The sequence below is a fragment of the Emydura macquarii genome, unplaced genomic scaffold (assembly GCF_026122565.2).
Source record: "Emydura macquarii macquarii isolate MOO-44397 ecotype Brisbane River unplaced genomic scaffold, CSIRO-AGI_Emac_v2 contig_2205, whole genome shotgun sequence".
In the NCBI taxonomy this organism is placed as follows: Eukaryota; Metazoa; Chordata; order Testudines; family Chelidae; genus Emydura; species Emydura macquarii.
Window position 1 is genome coordinate 34,914,876 of NW_027132342.1, and position 21,853 is coordinate 34,936,728.

A 21,853-nucleotide genomic window follows, 5' to 3' on the forward strand; every position below is an offset into this window, starting at 1 on the left:
TTTGTAATGCAATAATCCTTTTCTGCACCACACACGTAGCCATAAAAACACTCAAAACAAACAGGTCAACAGCTACAAGCTTTCATCTTCAAACTACCCTAAGTCTGCAACAGTAGGATGTTTAACTCCTAGGGCAGTGCAGTCTTAGGCTTCTCATCTTTAAGGAGATTGCCTACCACAGTGTTTCACATTCTATGTGCTGTGTGTCACATAGGGGAAATATAGCCATGTCAATAATATTTATCCAACATTTGCTTAGAATTGTTTAGAATTTGTTTAGAATTTCCGTGATATTTATTTGTGGAATACTGTGACAATTTCTGATTACCAAAGGAACACAGTACAGTTTCCCTTCCAAACAGTATATGGGGCAAGAGTCTCTGTCATACTGCGAAAACCCAGCAAATCTGGCCAGCTGAATGGCCTAGGACTGCCCCATGCTTCTCCAGGTCCTGGGTGTGCAAGGGTGGCCAGAGTGTTTCCATGTTCCAAAGGAACACAGCTGCTAGACAGATCCCCTTGTGCTCATACGTTTTCTAAATGTCCATTAAACAATGACTAAGTATTTATTGAATTAGCTGAAAAAGACTGTTTAAGAGTCTGGATCTTTTGGGAAGTTTATAAGTTTGCAATCCACAGAAAATTCTGAGCCATCAAAATATTGAACCATTTCCTATGTTTAAAAAATGCAGCTCCTTTTGCCATCTGAATTAAAGAATGCTTTGCACTTAGATCTTTATATTATGGTAAAAGATGTGAAGATTACATGCTAGTTAGAAGTGTCTGGAGGATGGAGGGCACTCTTTGAAAAAGGATCTTAGTGATCTGTGTAAATAAGAACACCACAAACACTTCCAAACAAGCAAAGGTCAGAAAAGGGTCATGGCTACAGATCCTTTGGACTACTGTTTTGCCTAAGGAGCAAACTTACCGAGTAAATCTCTTATCCTTCAGTTCCAGGTCTGCCACTGTGATCAACTGATCCAGCTTGAATTTAGTGTCAATAATTTCTGCATCCCGCGGGGAGTATGTGCCTCCCTCTTTTTGCTTTTGTCGGATTCTAAACCAAAGTTCATAACAAAGTTGAGAGTGAATGAAAGAGAATATTCAAATGATTTATTAATTACATGTGAATTAGCAGGATAGGAGGATAGATTCATCCTTTCATAAAACTAGAAGTAGATAATCTCTAGAAAAATGATGAGACTTCCAGTTTTCATTCTGTGATGAACTTAGCAAAACAAGTGACTTTTTAGCCATCTCTGGACATTTTTGTCAGCATACATTTTAGCCATATATTTTTCCTGGCAAAATTTTGACATTGGAGAAAATTTGGTATAGAAATTATTACAACTTGGATCTGATTTTCCTCTCCTTCTCTAGTGTAAACCAGAAGTAATTCAGCTGAATCCAATAGAGTTACACTAGTGTAAAACTTGCGTGAATAGATAATCAAACCCTTATGCTTCTTAACTCCTGTGTAGACTCTTGGCCTTCATTTCTTATTTTCCTGCAGTGCCCTGGTGAGCTAGTAGGGGTAGCACAGCACCTGTGGCAGATGAACATCATTCATGCAGCAGTTTGCCTACTTCTTCAACTAGGCATCTATGCATGCTATAGGTTACCTCACCTAGGGTCAGATTTCTGATTTGTCAAATACAAGTGTAATTGAAATCAATGGAGCTACTCTGAAATGTTACCAGTGTGACAGAGAACAGACTTTGACCTGCTTACTCCAAATCAAACTGCTCCTCCTCCATAATGGATAATAATGAGTTTCTACATGATACAAAATGGTATTAAAATGCAACATAATCTAAGATAGCAAGCTGGTTATATATGGTTCTATGTATAGGATTTATTTCTTCTATACATAAAAAATACTTGCATACAGTTTAAAAAGAACGTGCAGTATTATATATACAAAGAAGTCTTACCTTGCAAAAGCATAGATTGCCACCACAAGAAGAATTATGGAAAGTATACACAAAGTAACTGCAAGTATTATTTCTACCGCTCTTTCTGACAGTCCCTCACCTGCAACAGAAAGTGGGCAATACTGGGACTGAAAATTTGGAGACCAAATATCTGAAGACTGGATCATCCTTATTACTTTTGAAAACAAAAAAAAATCAAATCCAGCATATTTCTCTGGGAGGTATGGGATGAGGAAGTCCTATGCTCTCTCTTTCCTGGAAGTGAGTAGGGGTTCTTCTGCCAAAGCTCAACAATGTCCAGGTATCACAGGATTTAACAAGTGGGATCAAGAGTGGATTGAGCAGAGGACCAGCTGCAACCTCACCAGCTGCTAAACCATGTATTTTCTTGTGTAAATCCAAGTGGCATTAACTTCTGCTGGGTCCTCCTCTGCAGCTGCCACCATGCACCTTGTGGCAACACAAAAGATCACAACACAAGACCATGCCTAAAGATCATATAAAGTAACGTGGATGAGCCTGTTCTGTCTTCCACATGGAAATGTTCTGCTTTAATGAGTATCAGCTTCCCTTTCCCTGTGGACCCCAGGATCCATGAGACTGGGACGCAGCACTCCTTGTCTACTCTACAAACCCTCCTGACCTGTTGATTACCTAGAAACTTGGTGAGACCAATCTCAATAAGTTTCCTGTTCCCACTGACTTCATCCCATGGGCCTCTCAAAGAAAACTGAGTTCCAGGTATTTCATTCTGAAGGCTTAGTAGAATAGTAGGCATTTATACCAGGAGAGGATCTGGCCTTTTGAATATTTGAAATTAACCGAGCAACACTTTACATGAAGGTTCCCAGATATTTGTGATCTTAGATACACAATATTAAAGCATTCACTGTATGTTAAATAGACACCATTTGTTTATTAATAACATCTAGAGGATGAATAACTACTGTACATAAAACAGCATACTTGTAACTGCATCACATGCACAAAGATTTTGTCTCAGTTTTCAAACTTCAGCTGATATTTTACAAAACAGTAGCAGTTTTAATTATCAAATATGCTGACCTTAGGGTCCTCACACTCCTTTAAATAGCGTGGACCAGAAAAATTTAGTAGAAAAATTGTGTTTGTGACTCATTTCCACACCCATTTGCAATTCCACAGCCACCTCCCCTCCTATTAGCAATCATATAAGAAGCTACCAGGAACTGCTTTCATGGAAAATGAATATGAAGAAAGTATTTAATGTAATTTTAGCTTCCTTTTAATGCAATTTAATAGTTGAGAACTAGCACCATGTAACCAGCCAGATCCTGCAGACTATGGGACACAGTTCGGCAACTTCTTCTGAAATGCAGATTGAAAGTTAGTATTTAGTATATCTGGTTGTATTTAACTGACGGTATCTGGACAGGGTATATTATCTGCTTGAGATAAACAAGCAATTCTGCTTAATGGCACCTGTTGGAATGGAGACTGGGTGAAATTTCGATACTGATGGGTTTGATAGATGCCCTTCATTCAGGATAAATGAAAGAAACAGTTTATAAATGTAAGAAACAAGTTTGGAGAAAAATGAAACAACAGGAGTAACTATCCAAAACACAGGCCCATGCAAGGCCAGTCAGAAGCTGAGCTACATGGTTGAGGGGGTTAGCTAGGGATTGAATGTACAGGTCACTAGAATTGTTTGGTGGAGGGGTGCGTGTATGAGCAGAAGCAGCCAGAGAAGAAGCAGAGAGAAGCAGCCAGAAAGCAAGGAAGACAGCAAGAGAAGCACTTGCATCACGACTCTGAGGGATGTCTACACAGCAACTAGACACCTGCAGCTGGCCCATGCCAGCCAACTTGGGCTCACATGGCTTTGGCTGCGTGGCTGTTTCACTGCTGTGTAGATGTCTGGGCTTAGGCTGGAGTCTGGCCTCTAGGACTCTGCAAGATGGGAGGGTTCCCGAGCTTGGGCTCCAGCCTGAGCCTGGAAGTCTACACAGCGGTGAAAAGGCCCCGCAGCCCGAGCCCCACAAGCCCAGGTCAGCAGGAAGGAGCCAGCTACAGGTGTCTAGTTGCTGTGTAGACATCCCTCAGAGAAAGCCAAGAGAGCTTTCTGAACAGAGTGCTGGCTGGAAAGAGGTCTGGAACTGTGAGCAAAGAAACTGCCTCCTATTATTCAATTCCTACTGTGTTCATGGGAACAGGACTTTGTACATTCTTTGTAAATACACAGGATTGCATCATAGCAATACCGGACTCCAACATCTAATTCTCCTTCTAATGGAAACAACCTGCAAAACCCTGAAACCTCTTGGGTCAAAAGGGTATCAAGCTCCCATACCAGAGTTTTGCATTGTCTTGTTTCTGGCATTTGCTTATTTATACCAGTAATAAAAATATCCTAAAGCAGTAATACTACTCCTTTGGTTCTACAGCCACATGTGCAGTTGTTCAGGGGTGCTCTTTGGGTTTTTCTGCTTTAGACTTTAGCTTAATCTGATTGATTGTCAATTAACTTGAGGTAATTAATACCTTTGTAAAGGCTAGTTTAGACTCTACTAGCATTGGCTGAATCCTAAATTAAACTACAAATGTTAGCCTGGAACAAATGATTGGGGAATGTCCAGACCAGAGTTATGTGAATAACAGATTTTTTTTTGGTTCGCTGCCCATACTGAAAAATTTTCAGTGAGCCAAAAAATCATGAAAAAATTCTTTTGTTAAAATGAAATAAATGTTTTGTTTCATTTTCAATTTTTTAAAAATGTTTTCTAATTTTTAAATAAAATTGAAGAACATTTTGAAAGGAAAAGTTGTTTTGCATTGAAAAATCTAAATGATTTAATTAAAAAATGTTGAGAGGAAAAGTTTCACTTTAAAAATAATTGAAACAATTTGCGACTTTGACATGAATTCATAAAACAAACAGTTGAGCAAGAATTTCATTTTTCAGTGGAAAAAAAGTTTTGGCCAAAAAATTTCACACAGCTCTAGTCCAAACTAGCTTTCATAAAGATGTTGATTATCTGAGTTATTTGCCCATCTATTAAGTCAAAGGAAAAAAACAAAAATATCTACCCAAGACAAGTCGAAACAGAGCTGCTGATGTGTGTGCTATGTAAATGAATTAGAGTTTCCAGAATTCTTTCTTGCTCTTCCAAAGCTCTCCAAGAGAGGAAAAACTCTCTTCCTCCTAGCAGCCAGGAAGAGGCCGGAGAGGCTGTGGAGGTAGGGAGGTAGTGGGAGAGGGACAAAATAGAGCCATAGGTTATGTCTACACTACCACTTATGTCAGCAAAATTTATGTCACTCAGGGATGTGACTAAATGGCTCCTCAACTCTTCCAGATTAGAACAGTGGTATTCACAGAATGGTTGAGTGGAGAATATACATCAAAATCTATTGTGCAGTTCTGTGTAAGTGAGGCACTCCTGCTAAAAACTAACTACTGTGCCTGCTTGATCTGGCCTACAACATGTTTTCATCTCTTTGAAAACACCGTGCCCTGACAATTTCTTCCTTACAGCAAACTACTAATTCCAAGCAAAATCTCTATTTCTTAACAAAAGCATCAGAAGCATCACCGTCTGGAAAGTAGTAAAAACAAGCAGTGTTTTGCCTGAAATAAACCATCATAGACATTTTGTACATTTTTTTTGGTTCAAATATATTTATCATATAATGAGGACTCTATAAGCAAACAGTCTGTTTTTCCAGTTACAGGACCTCTCCTATACCTAGACCAAGAAACCAAAACAACATGTAAGAGCTGCAAGTACTAATGTGGCACCTATAGGAAAACTCAAACCAGTGTTTGGTCAGCTATAGCTGGGATGTGTTTTTGCAAAGAATACTAATTCAGATTGTTTTTTTTTACTTGTAAATACCAATGCTGGTTTAAAATAAAACATGAATTATGTTTTCAGGTTTCAAACAGCTTTTTCAGACTCATTCTTTAACTGCAACCCGTTTGCCTTTCCAACAGAGGCTGCTGCTGCTGTGATGTTGATGGTCACAGAAGTTATCCCTGTTGGCTGATGCACCTTTCAGTTATCTTATATGACAAAGTCTTAAGAATAAATGGGCAATTTTTCAGGTCAGACAACCAATCTGCGGTCCCTATTATCAATAGCCACTTGGGCAAGGCTCCTCTGGTTATGTATCTTGTGAAAATGTTTGTACTATGGTGCCCAATCTATTTGATTGCTTGGCATATCCCTGGAACTGATAGGTCCTTTGCTGATGTTTTATCTTGTTTCCAGGTGGACAGGCTCTGAGATCTGGAAACTAAGGGCCAGGCAAGAGCCAGATGTGATGCCATCATTCCTGTGGAACCTGAGCACAAGATAGTATTGGCAATGGAGAAGAGATCAGAAACCACTAGGATTTGGAGAATTTACAGCACTGTATTTTTCTGATTTCATGTCATACTAAGTGCGATCAGGTCTTGCCCAATTGTATTGCATACTGGAGGAGCAATTGGTGCAATTTTCAATAGTGCTAGTAGAGCAGGGACTATAATTAACTATAGCATGTACCACTAAGACATTTCATTTTGTGCTTGCCTGGATGGGTTCTTTAAACCATTCAGGGGTTTTCTGGTGCACAGATACCTAGAAGAAGCAGAGGATTGGGGGGGGAGGGGTTAAGGATGGGGGGAGGAGGGAAAGGTTTCAGTCATGACTCCTCTCAGATAGACTCATACTGCCTGATCATGCTGGCTCGTCAGGGTATTTGCTTCAATTACTTTCAGTGTCAAAGATTTCTAAGGCAGAAAGTAGTTGCATTTTTTTGAGCAGTCAGGACCAAGACTATTCAGGTTGGGCACTAGCATTTGGATACTTCCAATGTGCAGATGATGTAATAAATGTGACACTTCATTTTCTAAGGCAGATCAGGTGGGCTGGGAAACTCAGATGGCATAATATAAGTGCACAGAGGAGGAAATATTCCCAGTAAAAGCCCTCTGCTATTATCTAGAGATTTGCCCAGCTCTTTTGGGTTCTGTTTTCCAATAAAGGGATGGTAGTTTCCTGGCTAAGTATCAGTTTACTATTTTGTTAAAGAAACCTATCAATTTCAATGGGATCTGCCCAGAGAAGTTTGAATCAAGGGATCATGTCCACAGGATGGCTGCCAACAGAAGGAATGGATCACAGCTGAGAGTCATGAAGAAGATCATGCAGGTACCATGCCATGGCTTTGGGGGAAATCCTGTGGGATGAATGGATTTCCAGACTGTACTCTTGAGATTAAGCTTGGCCCATCAAAAGTCATGGTTATTAACTTAAAAGAGAATGATCTGGTTAAAGGGAGAGGGAGCAATTTCATAACTTATCAGATGCTTTTGAAATATTAAAATGTCTTTAATAAATTAAGTTCTCCTTACCTAAAGTTTTGATAGGGTCAGAATAGTCTGAATCTGTAAATTGGCCTTTAACATTTGTTGCTCTGAACTTAAATCTGTAAAATAAATTAAGTAAATTCAGGAATCAAATATTTATATACAAGTTTTAAAATCACTCATTCGGTAAGGAACTAGTAATTATTTTTCATTTTGGAAGAAAGGAACATGCAGTCAGTGTACACCATATAATTTAAGAATCCTAATGTCAACATGTTAAAAGTATACGGTAGATGAGTAAATTAATCATACTTATCTTGCATTTAGACTTACTGAATTTTGTTACTATAACAAAAAAACTGCCTCTCAGTTCTCTAACATTTACACTCCAGTAAAAAAAAAAAATTAAGTATATGAAAATTTAACACTACTTCATTCAGAAAGTCACAGTATGCTTATGGTTTCTTGTGAAGATCACTGTAGACCCTGCCTTTTCTTAAATGGGCCTTTAAAAATATTACCTTTGCATTTTGTTTGACTCTAACTCAAATATTTTTAAAAAACATTTTTATTGGTCAAATATTGACATAGAATTTGAATCATAGACTTACAAGTACTGCTTTCTTGGTTTCAGAGGGCCGTTGCAGATTTTATCTTCACTCCCAGGTATCATACATGTAGTATCGGCACCTATGACATACATATCTTCTTTGCCACTCAGTCCTTCCTTTCCTTCTATACAAGGTGGATTTGGAAAGCCTTCATTTGTAAAATATGGCCTTGGCTTTTTGAAGTAGGCATCATACCACTTAGTAACATTTCCATCATGCTGAACTATTGTAAGAAGAAATTAATTATAAATCATTTCATCCTAAACAGATTGCAATTAAAGAAGGTAAACCAATGGTTCTATTTTCAGAAGTGCTTAGCAGCCATTAGCTCCCACTTAATCACCTAAATAAACTATCATTTTTCAAAACCATGAATGATATACAGTACAACATGTGGATGCTTTACTTCCATACAGTATGGGCAAACGGCACATGGATTCAAATATCTGGAATTTCTCTTTTTTAGGTAAAGAAGAATTGACCATATCTGGCCAGATTGTTTAAGCCTTTCTCACAATGGTAGACAGTTACTAGGAATACTCCTATAGAATTACTCAAATGAGCAAAAGTTCATCAGTTCAAATAAAGGGGTTCATAATCTGACCCATACTGCACCAAAGAGATTTCTGAGACTCCTTCCTGCATTAAAATAGAAATATTATCATGGCTGACTTCTAATAGCAACAAAATGGCTACAGAAGGAAAAACTGCTAAATGGAACTTTCAATATTTTAGTTTCACAGATACAGCATGTATTATTTTTAAAGGAAATCATGAACAAAGAAAATTGATAACCGCTGGAAAAAATTATGAAAAATAGCAAAAATGGGTGTGACTTCAACCACAAATAGTGACTATTTGTCAGCTGAAAAGGGTGAATGCCTTGGGCAGGGTTCCCAGAATCCAGTCTACAACACACAGATAATGCTTCACCCTTGAAGCAAGGAATGGTAGCACAGAGGTACACATGAATGACTCCTGGGAGTGTTACAATTGCTGCAGTAACTGATCAGCCACTTCCTAACATTAAGGGTATGTCTACACTGCCGAGTGAAGTCGACTTACTTAAAGTCAATTTTCACCCATCGATTTTTTGAAGTCGCAGCAGTGTGTACACACGGAGCTGTTTGCACAGGTCTCGTGCGTCCACACTCACCACATGTATTTCGACTTTCAAAGCAGTGCACTGTGGGTTGCGATCCCATAGTGCAACTAGCCGCGGTGGCTGTTGGGACGAGTGTCATCGTCCCAAGATGCAATGCTGCGTCCCCCTCCCTTCTCCCCCCAAAGAAAAAGGAAAACTCTTTTTGCGCCATTTTTCTACTCCTCGCGCTCGCCACTGCTGCGGAGACATGGAGCCAGCTCAACTCTGCACTATTATTGTGAGCGTTATAAATACATCACAGCTTATCATAGTGTATTTTCAAAGTAGAGCAAGAAGCTGAAGTACAGGCAACAGCGATGCCACTGAGGCTGCCCTGCTACAAACCATCGAGCAGAACAATTCACGATTGCTGCAGGCTGTAACACATTATCTGCAGTCCGTGGAGCGCAGGTTCTGGTCCCGGGAAACAAGCACAGACTGATGGGACCGCATCGTTATGCAGCTGTGGAATGATGACCAGTGGCTGCAAAACTTTTGTATGTGAAAGGCAACTTTCCTCGAACTGTGCTCGGAGCTGGCCCCATCCCTGAAGCGCGTGAATATTCACTTGAGACAAGCTCTGATGGTGGAGAAGAGAGTCGCCATCGCTCTGTGGAAGCTGGCAACCCCCGACTGTTACCGCTCAGTTGGGAATCAATTCGGAGTTGGTAAATCTCCAGTGGGCACCGCCATGATTCAAGTATGGAGGGCCATCAATGGATACATCCAAAAAGGATAGTGACTTTGGGAAATGTGCAGGACATAATGGACAGGTTTGCCACGATGGGGTTCCCAAACTACGGGGGGGCAATTGATGGGACGCACATCCCTATCTTAGCACCTGCCCACCTAGCAACCGAATACATAAACCGCAAGGGGTACTTTTGCATGGTCCTGCAGGGCCTCGTGGATCACAGGGGTTGTTCCACCAACATCTGTGTGGGTAGTCTAGGAAGGTGCATGACGCATGCATATTTCGTAATTCGGGGCTGTTCTCTAGTGTGCAGGCAGTCACTTTTTTCCCCGACCAAAATATTCAGATCGGGGGTGTGGAAATGCCCATAGTGATATACTGGGGGATCCTGCTTACCCCTTGCTCCCTTGGCTAATGAAGTCATACACTGGGCACCTTGACAGCAACAAGGAGTGTTTTAATAACAGGTTAAGCACTTGTAGAATGAGTCTTTGGGCATTTAAAGGGTAGATGGAGGAGTCTCCTCAATAAGCTGGAAATGAGTGAAAAAAACCTCCCTTTGGTGATATCTGCATTCTGTGTTCTTCATAATGTTTGTGAAACAAAGGGTGAAAGGTTCCCCCAGGGTTGGGCTGTGGAGGCAGAAAGACTGGCTGCCAGTTATGAGCAGCCAGATGCTAGCAGTACGCTGAGAGCTAACCGTGGAGCGCTTTGCATTGGGGAAGCTTTGAAAACCAGGTTCTGTAATGAGATGCAGGACTGATTTCTGGTCCTGTATTTTGTTTGCCTTTAGTGAACATCCCCACCCCCAATCAATATCTGTACCCTCCAAAATAAGATATGATTTAATAAAGAAACGTGTTGAAATGATGCAAACTTTTATTTATGAACATTCAAGTCATGGGGGAAAGAGGAAAGTATTAATTCCGTCTCAAGGGGTAGGATGGTAGCTTGCTGGCCAGATGTCAGCGTGTCCGCCTCTGCTTTCTGCTCACCTCCACCAAGATGGAGGCGAGCACGTACTGCAGCCTGGCCAATCTCCTCCGAGACCTCTTGGGGACAGGGGAGGGGGAGGGCAGCAAAGCCCTTGGTTGAGGAGCATTATGGAGGGGCTGCAGTGGGACTCTGTCCTGCTTCTGCTCCTCCTGAAGCTCCACAAGCTGCTGGAGCATGTCTGCCTGGTCCCGCATGATTCGCAGTATCTCCTGCTTGATACTGCGATCATGCTCCTGCATTTCTCTGCGACTCTCCCTGTCCATGTCCACATTCTGGGACAAGGTCAGCTGCCATGCTCTGAGCTCGGTCTCTGCGGCCGCTGAGGCGTTCATGAGCTCGCGAAACATGTCATCTCTCTTTTTTTTTTTCCTCTTTCTAATCTGTGATAGTCTTTCCGCAGCATTTTTTGAGGGTGGGGCCAAGGCCAAGGTGTCTACAGAATGAAAAAAAAATTCACAAGGTAGCCATTGTTAGCAAGAGTGAAGAAAATGATACAACTGCTACAATGTAGAGAATATTCCCCATGCAGTGCACAGGGAAAACACAGACCCTCATTCCATTCCTGACGTCCCAGAGGGGTCTACTTACCGTGCCCTTACATAGGGGATCTGCGGACAGCATGGGGAGGGAGGGTGAGATAGTCTCTGCTTAAACCAAATTAAAATAATCAAAGTGATTTGGTAGGACACTACAATGGGGAATACAAAGGTAAAGGGCATCTGCTGTATAGTTCTGGTATTTTAAACATGCACTGTCTTCCCCAGGTGACCATGAGCAATATCAGTCTCCTGAGGGTCACGCACGAGGAAAGGGAAGATTTGCTGCACGCAGCAGGGTACCAGCTGTGTTCCGCCATGATGCAGGCTCCCTTGATTGCAATGTGGCGTAGCAAATTATCCTACCATGGAGGGAAGAACAAGGCAGCCCTCCCCAGAAAACTTTTGCAAAGGATAACAGATTACCTACATGAAAGTTTCCGTGAGATATCAACTGATGATTATTGGAGCATATCTCATCACAGAAATAAACTGTTCCCTGGGTAACCCCCCAGTACAGTCACCGAAACACCTGAAATCCCCTTCCTGCCCCCCCCCCCACCCCATGAAAAAGGACAGAACTGCTAAGAGAAAAAAAAACTCACCAGATGTGCCTTCCCTGGGATCATTATTGCTGTCCTGTGTGCTGCTGGACTGCTCTGGGGTCCTGACTTTCAGGGAGAACGGACACCCCGCTCTCATGCATCCTGCTCTCCTCAGCATCCTCTTCCTCCTCATCCACGGATTCCTCACCATTGTCCATAGACTGTGACCTAGCAGAGGTATCGATGCTGCAGGGCGGCACCGTGGTGGGATCAACACTGAGAATTGCATGCACCTCGTCGTAGAAGTGGCACGTTTTGGGTGAGGAGCCAGAACAGCTGTTAGCTTCCCTGGCTTTCTGATATGACTGACGCAGCTCCTTGATCTTCACGCGGCACTGCTGCGCGTCCCTCTTGTGTCCCTTCTCCAGCATGCCCGGGGATATCTTCCCGTAAATGTCCAGATTCCTTTTGCTGGCTCTGAGCTGAGCCAGAATGGACTCCTCGCCCCACAGACCGATGAGATCCAAGACCTCTGGTTGACTCCATGCTGGAGCGCGTTTGGCCTTTACAATAGCCATGAAGAATACTGGCAGCACAGGAAATGAAAATTCAAATCTTCCCGGGGCTTGAGGGGAGGGGACATTTCCTGGTAGTGTGACCACAGTACAGCACAGCGCGAATGCCCAGAGCAGTGACAAGGGGGCATTGTGGGATACCTCCCAGAGGCCAATAAAGTCACTTTAAGTGAAGTTGTGTCTACACTGACACTAAATTGAATTAATAAATTTGAATTAGGCGCTATGCCACTTGCAGAGATGGTCTTATTAAGTCAACTCTTGCCGTGACTTAAGTCACCTTAACAGTAGTGCCAGTGGAGACTCAGGTGTTCGGAGATCGACATAAGTGACTTTACGTCGAGCTCCGTCGCCAGTGTAGACCAGGCTTAAGTCTGCATCATCCAATAAAGGCAATAAGGGAACAGAGTAACAGGTCAAATGGAAGAAACTAAAAAGGTACGAACAATTTGCAAAAGAACATAATAGCTTTCTCTACCTCCTGCTTCTGCAACAAGAACTTGTATCTTCTTGATAGGTCCATGATCATCATTATAGTAGCATACTGGCATTCGGATAGTAATTGTTGTAGCAGTAACAAGTAGTGTCCCACTGGTATCAAAAACTGGTGCTGGTTTTTTATTAGGTCGTGGTGGTTCTGTTTTTAAACAAAAAGAAGCACAATGTTTTGTTTTTGAATTTATTAACTAAAATCACTTAGTTCAATTATGTAATTGTGTTATACAGCATAGTCCTCTTATCTGGGACATTTTGGTGGATAGCCTAATGTCCTAATTAAGGCATCAATCCTGCAACAGGATCCTTTAGAGGCTGAGAGTCTACCTCACAGATCCCCTCACCCTTGCAGGATCAGAGTCCAAATGACAGGTTTGACTAAGAAAGAATGCCATTTAAATGCCAGTTTTTCTATCTGCAAAATGAGGATAATGATTTTATTTACTTCTAGTGGATGTGGTAAAGTATAACTACATATGGTTCTATAATCTACTTCTAAATGGCATGGTGAGGCTTGATTAAATAATATTTGTAAAATACTATGGGCTAGATTCTGATAATCTTTTTCACATTAAGTAGTACTTATTCCACAAGTAGTCCCATGGCTTTACTGGTATTAATTATGGTATATAGTACAATTCAACTATGAGTAAGGCCCTATATCAGTACAAAATACCAGTAATTTGTAGCAGAGGCAGGAACAGAACTCAGAAATTCAAGGACCTCAGCCTTATGCTCATTCTTCTAGGTGATGGACACGTGAGACACACACATGCATGCACAAATTTACGTCACTTTCTTTATAATTTACAGGGATCTCAAATTAAGAGTATTTTATTATACATACCTTTAATATCCATAGTTATTTTCAATTGGATTTTTGGCCCTGTACCAGCACCATTTATTGCGTACACCTTAAAAAGAAGTGAACATTTTATTGAAAATTTGTATTAAACTTAAATCAGCAAAAGCTAAATATATACTGCTTAAAAGAATAATTAATCCTGCAATTGTATATATACATAACATGACAAGACTGAAGGGTTTCAGTGATAACATAAACCTTGAGATTGTCATTTGTTTTATTCGTGTGACCAGAATGCAAGATGGAACTAGAACCTTAATTTATGTATACATGGAGTGACATTATTTAAAATAATGTGTATTAATATTTCCCTACTGATTTGTCTCTATCTCCATTCCCTTGCACTCTCTGGAATACACTGTTTCACTAGTATGTCCCTCTGCCTCTAACTCTTTCCCTGACTCTCCTTAAATCCCATTTCAAGACCCATCTCATCTTCCTAGCCTTTCATAAAATCCTATTTCCTGAGCCTCTTAGTTTTCTTCTGTAACATGGTCTTTATATCCCTCTTGACTCCTGTCCTTCTACATATATAGACACTACCTGTATGATAAATTATTATTAAAATAATTCTGTCTGTGTGTAAAGCTTGAAAGCATTTATGAAGCATTTTGTAGTATTTATGTATGAAAGACAATATACAAAAGTAAATTGGATACTGTTCTCTCATTCTTCTTCGGTTTTTAAATACATAACAGTAGACCAAATTCTGCCTTCAGTTTCATCGGAGGTTCTCTGGATTTACATCAGTGCAACTGAAAGAAGTAATTGACCCAATTTGTTATTCTTCCAAACTCTTTTGATACTGGTGGAAATTAGAACTGAGTAGATTTACACTAAAAAAAAAAAATTTTCCAGAGGGACTCTCTCTGGTATTTTCCGAGGTCATTCTTTGTGCCATTCACTTCACTCAGCTCTAAAATCCTAAGGAAAACAATATTTCAGTCCCTGGTATAATATAGATAAAGCAAAAAGGGGGGAAAACAAACCTAACCTCCAAACAATTATTTTCAGGAGGATTTTTACTCTTGCTTCTCCTCCCCTCCTGTCCTAATCCCTGATGACTTTATTGGTGGGACTACAAGCAGGAATAAAGATTCATCTGTAGTCACTGCTTGTAGGATTGGACCCGAAGGTTGAAACAAAAATCAAAACAAATCAGAAGACCACTTCAGGGATCAGATGACAGAACAAAATTTTGTTGTTGAAAGTGATGTGCCAAAGACTGGCCTGGTGATCTAGGAGCTAGTCCTATAAGATGGTAGCTGCTACCAATGAGATGCTAAGTGTCCTCAGTTACTATTGATTTTCCCCATCCCCTTTATTCCCTTGGGTCACCATGTCAGGGAACAAAATTGTATTCTTGGCTTTGACCTGCAGTCCTTAATCAGGCAAATCTCCTGTTGACATCAAAGACAGAGAACTGTATTAAGCCTTACACTGATGTTATACGTATGTCCTCCTTTTAGCCCTTCTATCATGGCAGTGACCGATTTATTTGTTTTGTCAATGACACTTAGATTGTGAATCTGGACAACAGCGGGGTCATCTTCTTTGTAAACCATGGCTTGATATACTTGAATATTTCCATTGGGTTCGGATGATGGCACAAATGTCACTTGGAATTTTGTTACTTCATCTGGTATCTTCTGAAATGTTACATTGTTAGGTGGGTCTTTAGGCACTAAAATAAATATTTCAGAAATTCACTTTGAATTAGAATTTATTATTGTTATTATTTATTTATAGATTAAAATACAAAAAGATTACAAGCCCTTCCTCCCCCCACTTTTGGACACCAATATTATGCTGTTGTTATTTAATTTGTTTAATTAAAAACTGCTTTCCCAACACTAGGTGTTTGTGCAAATATTATAATAATATATAATATTAATCTCACAAATAGCAAAACTAATGATTAGAAACCCACCATAATTAACACCAGATCATGAGCAACCACACTCATCTCTAAAGCCACCGTTTCCTGGAACACCCCAAGCAATGCATGAGCCTTGAAGTATGCTCGGAATGTAACAAATCCTTGTTTTGTCAGACCATGGGGATATGTGAATTTCAGAGTTGGAGACCTCTTAGACCTCTTTCTGAAAACACTCTGTCAGCAACAGCCACCCTCCCTACTTTTATACAAGGAGACTGTTATATCAAGATCCTCCACTGCTGGCACAGTCTTTCCATTAGCTGATGCCCAAACAGAGTTTTATGGTGAAACCAGCACTTTAAAGTCCATCCAGAAATTTACTGGAAGCCACAGGAAATCTCAGAGCACATTTATAATGTGCTTTCCCAATGATCCTAAGTTGGCCATTTAAAAAACACCTTTATTCTAGTAGTTTATTCTCAAGGTGACAAAAGCACAAATCATTTTACCAACATTTCTGTCCGAAAGAAAAGGCTCTACCTCTCTTTCCAGGCACAGACAGAAAAGAAGCTGTTTTGCCTAGTGCTGCTTCCTGAGCAGCCAGGGATCTAACGTGATGCCCACATTGTGAACTCAAGTAACCTAAGGCAAGCACACTCCTTCAATCATGGAGTCAGACATAATCTCTGCTTGCTTCCCAGCCCACAGATATCAACTCAGTTTTCTCTGGGTTAAGCCTACATCAGCTAGCCCTCCTCCAAACTTTAACCTGACTCAGATACCATATAAAAAGCTTGAATATACAAGAGAGGCCAGATGAGATGGAGAAATAGTTCTGATTTTCTATGCGCACTGCAGCTATATAAAGGAAGGACTATAAGATAAAACTCTGCTATAGCCCACATGAGGAAAAATAAGTGGCAGACAAGTGATCACCTAGTATAATATTCTGTTCTCTCTCCATAATCAAGAAGTTGAGCCACCCTCAGGTGACTCCATCAACTTCTAGGGATGCAATTGGCCCACCAAAACCTCATGGTCACTGTAGAAGGTAGCTGACCAATCTAAGAGTATTATTATGTACATTCAATTTTCGTAACTAGAAACCAGAAAGAGGTCATTGACAAATACAACTAGTACACTTGTGTCTTATATCCAGATCTGAAAATATTCTAACTATAATCAAGGAAAACTGATGTTCAAAACAAGTTGATAATTAACTCCTATGTCTAATGAAGCAAAAAATCCTTATATTCAACAGTTTTGTTTTCTTTTTAAAGGATGATTTAGCAAATAATTCAAAACCAGCAGAGAGTCATTGAGTATGAAAATCCAGCAGCAGCACTTCGCTTTGTTATGAAGCAATAGAGTTAATTCTTATTCCTGAATTTTTATTCTATCATTCATTCAAGTGTATTTATCACAAAAAAGAGTAAACCTTTAAATTAGCCTTTTGATTCCTGCACATAATTGCTAACCGCCCTCCCTACCGTGCACCATTCATTTGAATGGAGCAGAATGATGTCCAAAATAGGTCCATAAATCAAAACAGATGTCTCTGCATTAGAAATGAAGCAATTAAGTACTGTAACATTTACAGTATGTAAATGATCACAGTAAACACAGCATACTTGCTTGAGAAAAGAAAGAGAAGGTATTTTTAAAAATGAGGTTACAATCAAGAAGTTGACTCTGTGAAAATCTGGAAATTTAAAGACCTAACTTCATGGTCAAAGGCTAGTCTGCTGAAGCAGTCCGTTCTTTAGATCAGAGTATCCCTTTAAAGTGTATTGCCTTGACATTAGGTGGAATTCTGTCTACTATAGCCTCCCTCTGGCCACCTTGTTTAGCTGTGCATCCCTCTTACTCAAATAGATATGGAGGTCATTGAGATAGAATAAATATATGATTCCACAAAGCTAGCAGCATAGTCCAATGGACAAGGCACTGGCCTGGGAATCACAAAATCTGCGTTCCATTGCCCGCTCTGCCACCGACTCAACACTGGGCCCTAGTATCTCCAACTTTTAAGCAGGAATAACGATACTTACCCTCCTCTCTAAACCACATTGAGATTGATGGATGACATGTGCTAAGTATTAGCATTTAATTTTACTATCACTTGTTGTCTATAGCCACACTTTATTGTCAAGAGTAATTTACAAAGCTTTATTGTGAGAGGAAAATCTGCAGATGTATTGAAAATGTAGCCAGTGTTCAAGATTTCCATTTTCTTTATTGGATAGATATCAAGGACAAAAACAACTGTGATATTTAAGTTAAAAACACCAAAACACTTACCGGCCTCAAATGTGGAGACAATTACTGAAGTACTAGACTTGCCTTCAATCCGTGCAGCAGTTACAGCTCCTGTAAAAGCAGTGACTACAACAGAATACCTTGTAAATGATTTTAAATCAGAAATTTCCAGGGTTTTACCCTCATAATTTGTCTTCAGAAATGAAGTGTTATAATCATCACCATCTACCTGTAAAATAAATAAATAAATAACTAAATAAAATGCCACAAAAATAGTACATTACATTCATTGCAACAAGATCATGTTACTTATACAGTGAATTTTACGTATATTTACACACAGAAACATACAAGGACCCAATTACTGAGACTGAATTGCTGCATAAGGGAGTGGGCAGAATAAGAAACACCTCCCACCCCACCCATGTGGAACAACATTAACCTTCCCTTCATCACAACACCAGGTATGGGGGCAGGGGAAATGCATGGCATGCCAGATGCTCTCCTCCACCAAGCAAGCATGTGGAGAGGGGGTTGATAGAATGCTGACCAGCGAAGGTATGATGGTGGGAAAGGGAAATTCAGCTAAATCTGGTACAGGGCTAAACTAAAATTATTTCTCCTAGGGAGCAAGAAAGAAGCTCAGAGAGCCACAGTTCTTTCCCAGTGCTCCTCTGAGGGCAGGACAGCTAGACACCACCCCTTAGACAGGGCTTAGCCTAAAAACTCAGTGTAGTGCCAAATGTGGATGCATAAGCAGGCTGTCCAAATCCCACATTTGGATCATCTGTTGGTACGTTTACCCAAAAATGTGGCTTTACTTGTATAAGTGCCCAAGGCCGTTTTAAGACCTTCGTAGGCCCTAGGCACACTTGCCTTCATAGGCCCCCTAACCGAAATAACTAATTTGATTTTAAGCTATTAATTTAAGCACATTAATTGCGAGATTTTGTGGCCCCTTGTTATGCCACTCTGAGCAAAATGTCAAATAAAAATTGTTCAAAATTGAACCTGCATTAAATGCATTCCCTTTTGCTAATATTGTAATCTTATTCCTTAAAAGCTTAGAAAATTTTAAATCTTGTCACAGAATTAAATTTACAATGGATATATGTAATAATATAAAAGTAATTTGTACCTTAGATAAATATATTTAATTTAAGAAGACATGGATTTTGATTTTATCGTTTGCTTTTCAAATTTTCAGATAAATTTTATTTTAGTTCACAAAATTTTTCGTAGGCCCTGAAAGTTTCGTAGGCCCTAGCCACTGTGCCTATTGTGCCTAATGGATAATACGGCCCTGTAAGTGCCAATGTTTAAAAGCCCAGTCCTGCAGAGCTGTATGCTCATGACTAAGGTCTTGTTCACACTTACCCAGAAATTCGGCGGCAGTTGATGGGAGTTACGCAAACTACACAGAGTAGTTTGTGTAACACCTGTCGACTGCTTCTGCACGCTGTTCACATTGCACTGAGCCGACGGGAAAAGCGTTCCCATCGGTTCAGCGTTACGCTAGTTGAGGAGGTGGACTTATTAAGTCGACTCCCTCATCGATTGAGCGGGTCTCACTGACCGCTCAATCGATCATGAAAGATCGATCTGACGGCGGCAATTTTGCTGCTGCCAGTGTAAACGTAGCCTAAGTTTGCTCATAATGAGCTAGAAGGTGGAGTCATCCTGAGCCTTGTGTGAAGGGCAGAGCCCAGTGCACTGCTCCAGGAGCAGACCAACGAGTCACAATTTGGTCCTAGATTTCCCTTTGCTTTGGGGGGGAGCAAGTGTACCAGCCCATTGCCTGTGGCAGCTTACTTCCCCCTCTGTGCCAGCTCAGCTGACATGTTAAAGGTGCAGAATCAAGACTCCACCCACTCCCCATTTATGCCCTTCCGTACAGGAAGGGGAGTAGCAGCCCACAGAGGCTGTTCTCCCCTGTGCACTGGGATTTGCAACTTACGTAGTTTGGGCAGAGAAACAATAAATCCCTTTGCTCCCTTGTGTAGGCACAAAACACAGATCATCATAGGCCCACAAATAGTCCCACTGAAGTCAAAGGGACTTCTCATGGGCATACATTTACTAATGTGAATGAGTGTTTGCAGGATCATTCTCTAAATATCCATACATAGCTTGTTTCACAAAACTGGTATTGGTACATAAATACACAAATTTATGTAGTTTTATTTAGCTGTGAATATTTAATTAAAAACATCATCTGAAATTCATTAAGGAGCTGCTCATTAGTTAATAGCTTCTTTTGAACAGTGGTGACCACCTGATTGGTTGGTACTTTTATAAATAAAATGGACAAATCATTCAGACAGGTACAATGTAGAACAATCCTGCACTGGCAGAGAACTGGGCCAGATGGCCTAGTAAGTCTTTTTAAACTTTATGAAACAGTAGATATGGGAAAAAGCAAGTTCTTTTAGCAGATGATCAAAGAGCATTTTATTAAGCCCCTTCCTTATATCTATTCCTGCTATTCTAACATTTAAAAATGATGTTTTCATTATTGTTTCTCAGATGTGTAATTTGAAGGAAGATTAGGTAGCTGTACAGTAGTTTTCCCCGTGGGTGAAATTTGTATTAAATACAGATGCTAAAGCAGTAGGATCATTCAAGCACACTTTTTCTTTGACAGATGTGCCTTTATCCCCACTGAGGGTTAACCTTAACTAAAGTTTCTGATGCACTAAACAGACATTCATTTCCTGGGATGACCATCAAGAGATGAGGTACTTTTTCATATCTCACTATCAGATATATGGCATTTAAATATTTACAAGAAAGCTGTAAATACAACTATTTTGATACAGGGTCATTAAACTTTTCTTTATTTTTGCTCTCCCCAAAAGCCTTATGATCCAATTCTGCCTCCTTTACTGATTCTGTATAGTCCTTTACTCCACAAATGCTTCCAATGAAAAGAAACAATGAGACAAAGTAAGGTATAATTTATGTTGGGATAAAAGTGGCAGAATGATTCTCTCATTATTGCTCTGTAAAGCTGAAAAAAACTGGTAATTTAAAAAGAAATCTTGACTTTCAATAAATGGATGGAAAGTATTACTTTTTTAAAATTATGATGTGACAGAGAAGATATCTGAATTTATTATGTCCTGTGAAAATATTTTAAAAAACCTTAAGGAGCGTGATCTGAGAACTAAAATACTAAAATGTATATAATGTAAAATACAGAATGTTTGTGGAATTTGGAATCTTAATACACAATTTTCCCAGAGGGTCACCAAAATTTATACCACCATTTTCACTGCAGACAGACTGTGACAGTTTTATTGGACTTTAAGTAGCAGTGGACCTGTCTGCATAATGCTATTCACTATGGAGATGACACCTGTAGCTACTGATCATTGATCAGACAGCACCTGATTACAAGCAATCCCTAAAATTAAATCTATATTCTTGAAACATATTCTGAATGTGAACATTTCCTTAAAATCATGTTTGGTTACTGCCTGAATATTCAAAACAACATTTTAAATTCCTATTGAATATTTACCAACTCGTTTGAGAAATCCAGTAGTTCATTATAGCTTATTGTGTACCTTATTATAAATTCCAGTTATGTATCAGATCACTATAGCATGGTCTAGGACATGACTGCTCATAATTTAGGAACTGCACATTATAAAGGCAGAGGGAAAACTGTAAATAGAGCTTGGTGGAATGTTTCACACAAACAAGATATTTGAATTTAGGGTTTTGGTGCTTCTGCAAAAAGGTGAAAGAAATCACTTTCCACTGGTGCAATTTTATGACAGTTTGTCATAGTGACAGGAGGGTTTCACTAGTAAAATGTCTTTTCTTTTGTTGAAAACAGAATCATCAAGAACTGTGCCCCAGCTCTTCTCTAGTCTCTGCTAAAGATTTGCTCAAGATTTTGCTGGAGGAAGGAAGAGTTGTTTTCCTCTTAACTTCCCTTGCTATTGTAAGTCCAGCCATCTCATTCCACTGCTGC

General features: G+C 40.0%; 1 protein-coding gene across 11 annotated transcripts in view; it reads right to left on the reverse strand.

Annotated features, from left to right (window-relative positions):
• PTPRQ (protein tyrosine phosphatase receptor type Q) overlaps positions 1–21,853 on the reverse strand; it is a 201,253-nt gene that overhangs the window by 30,032 nt on the left and 149,368 nt on the right. For all 11 annotated transcript variants that reach the window (XM_067559886.1, XM_067559884.1, XM_067559892.1 and 8 more), the window contains 8 exons: positions 17,914–18,100; positions 15,173–15,417; positions 13,716–13,782; positions 12,852–13,010; positions 7,884–8,106; positions 7,318–7,391; positions 1,938–2,037; positions 932–1,060 (listed from right to left, as the gene is read on the reverse strand). In XM_067559886.1, coding sequence (XP_067415987.1) covers positions 932–1,060; positions 1,938–2,037; positions 7,318–7,391; positions 7,884–8,106; positions 12,852–13,010; positions 13,716–13,782; positions 15,173–15,417; positions 17,914–18,100 — 1,184 coding nt within the window. The remainder of the gene's footprint in view (positions 1–931; positions 1,061–1,937; positions 2,038–7,317; positions 7,392–7,883; positions 8,107–12,851; positions 13,011–13,715; positions 13,783–15,172; positions 15,418–17,913; positions 18,101–21,853) is intronic.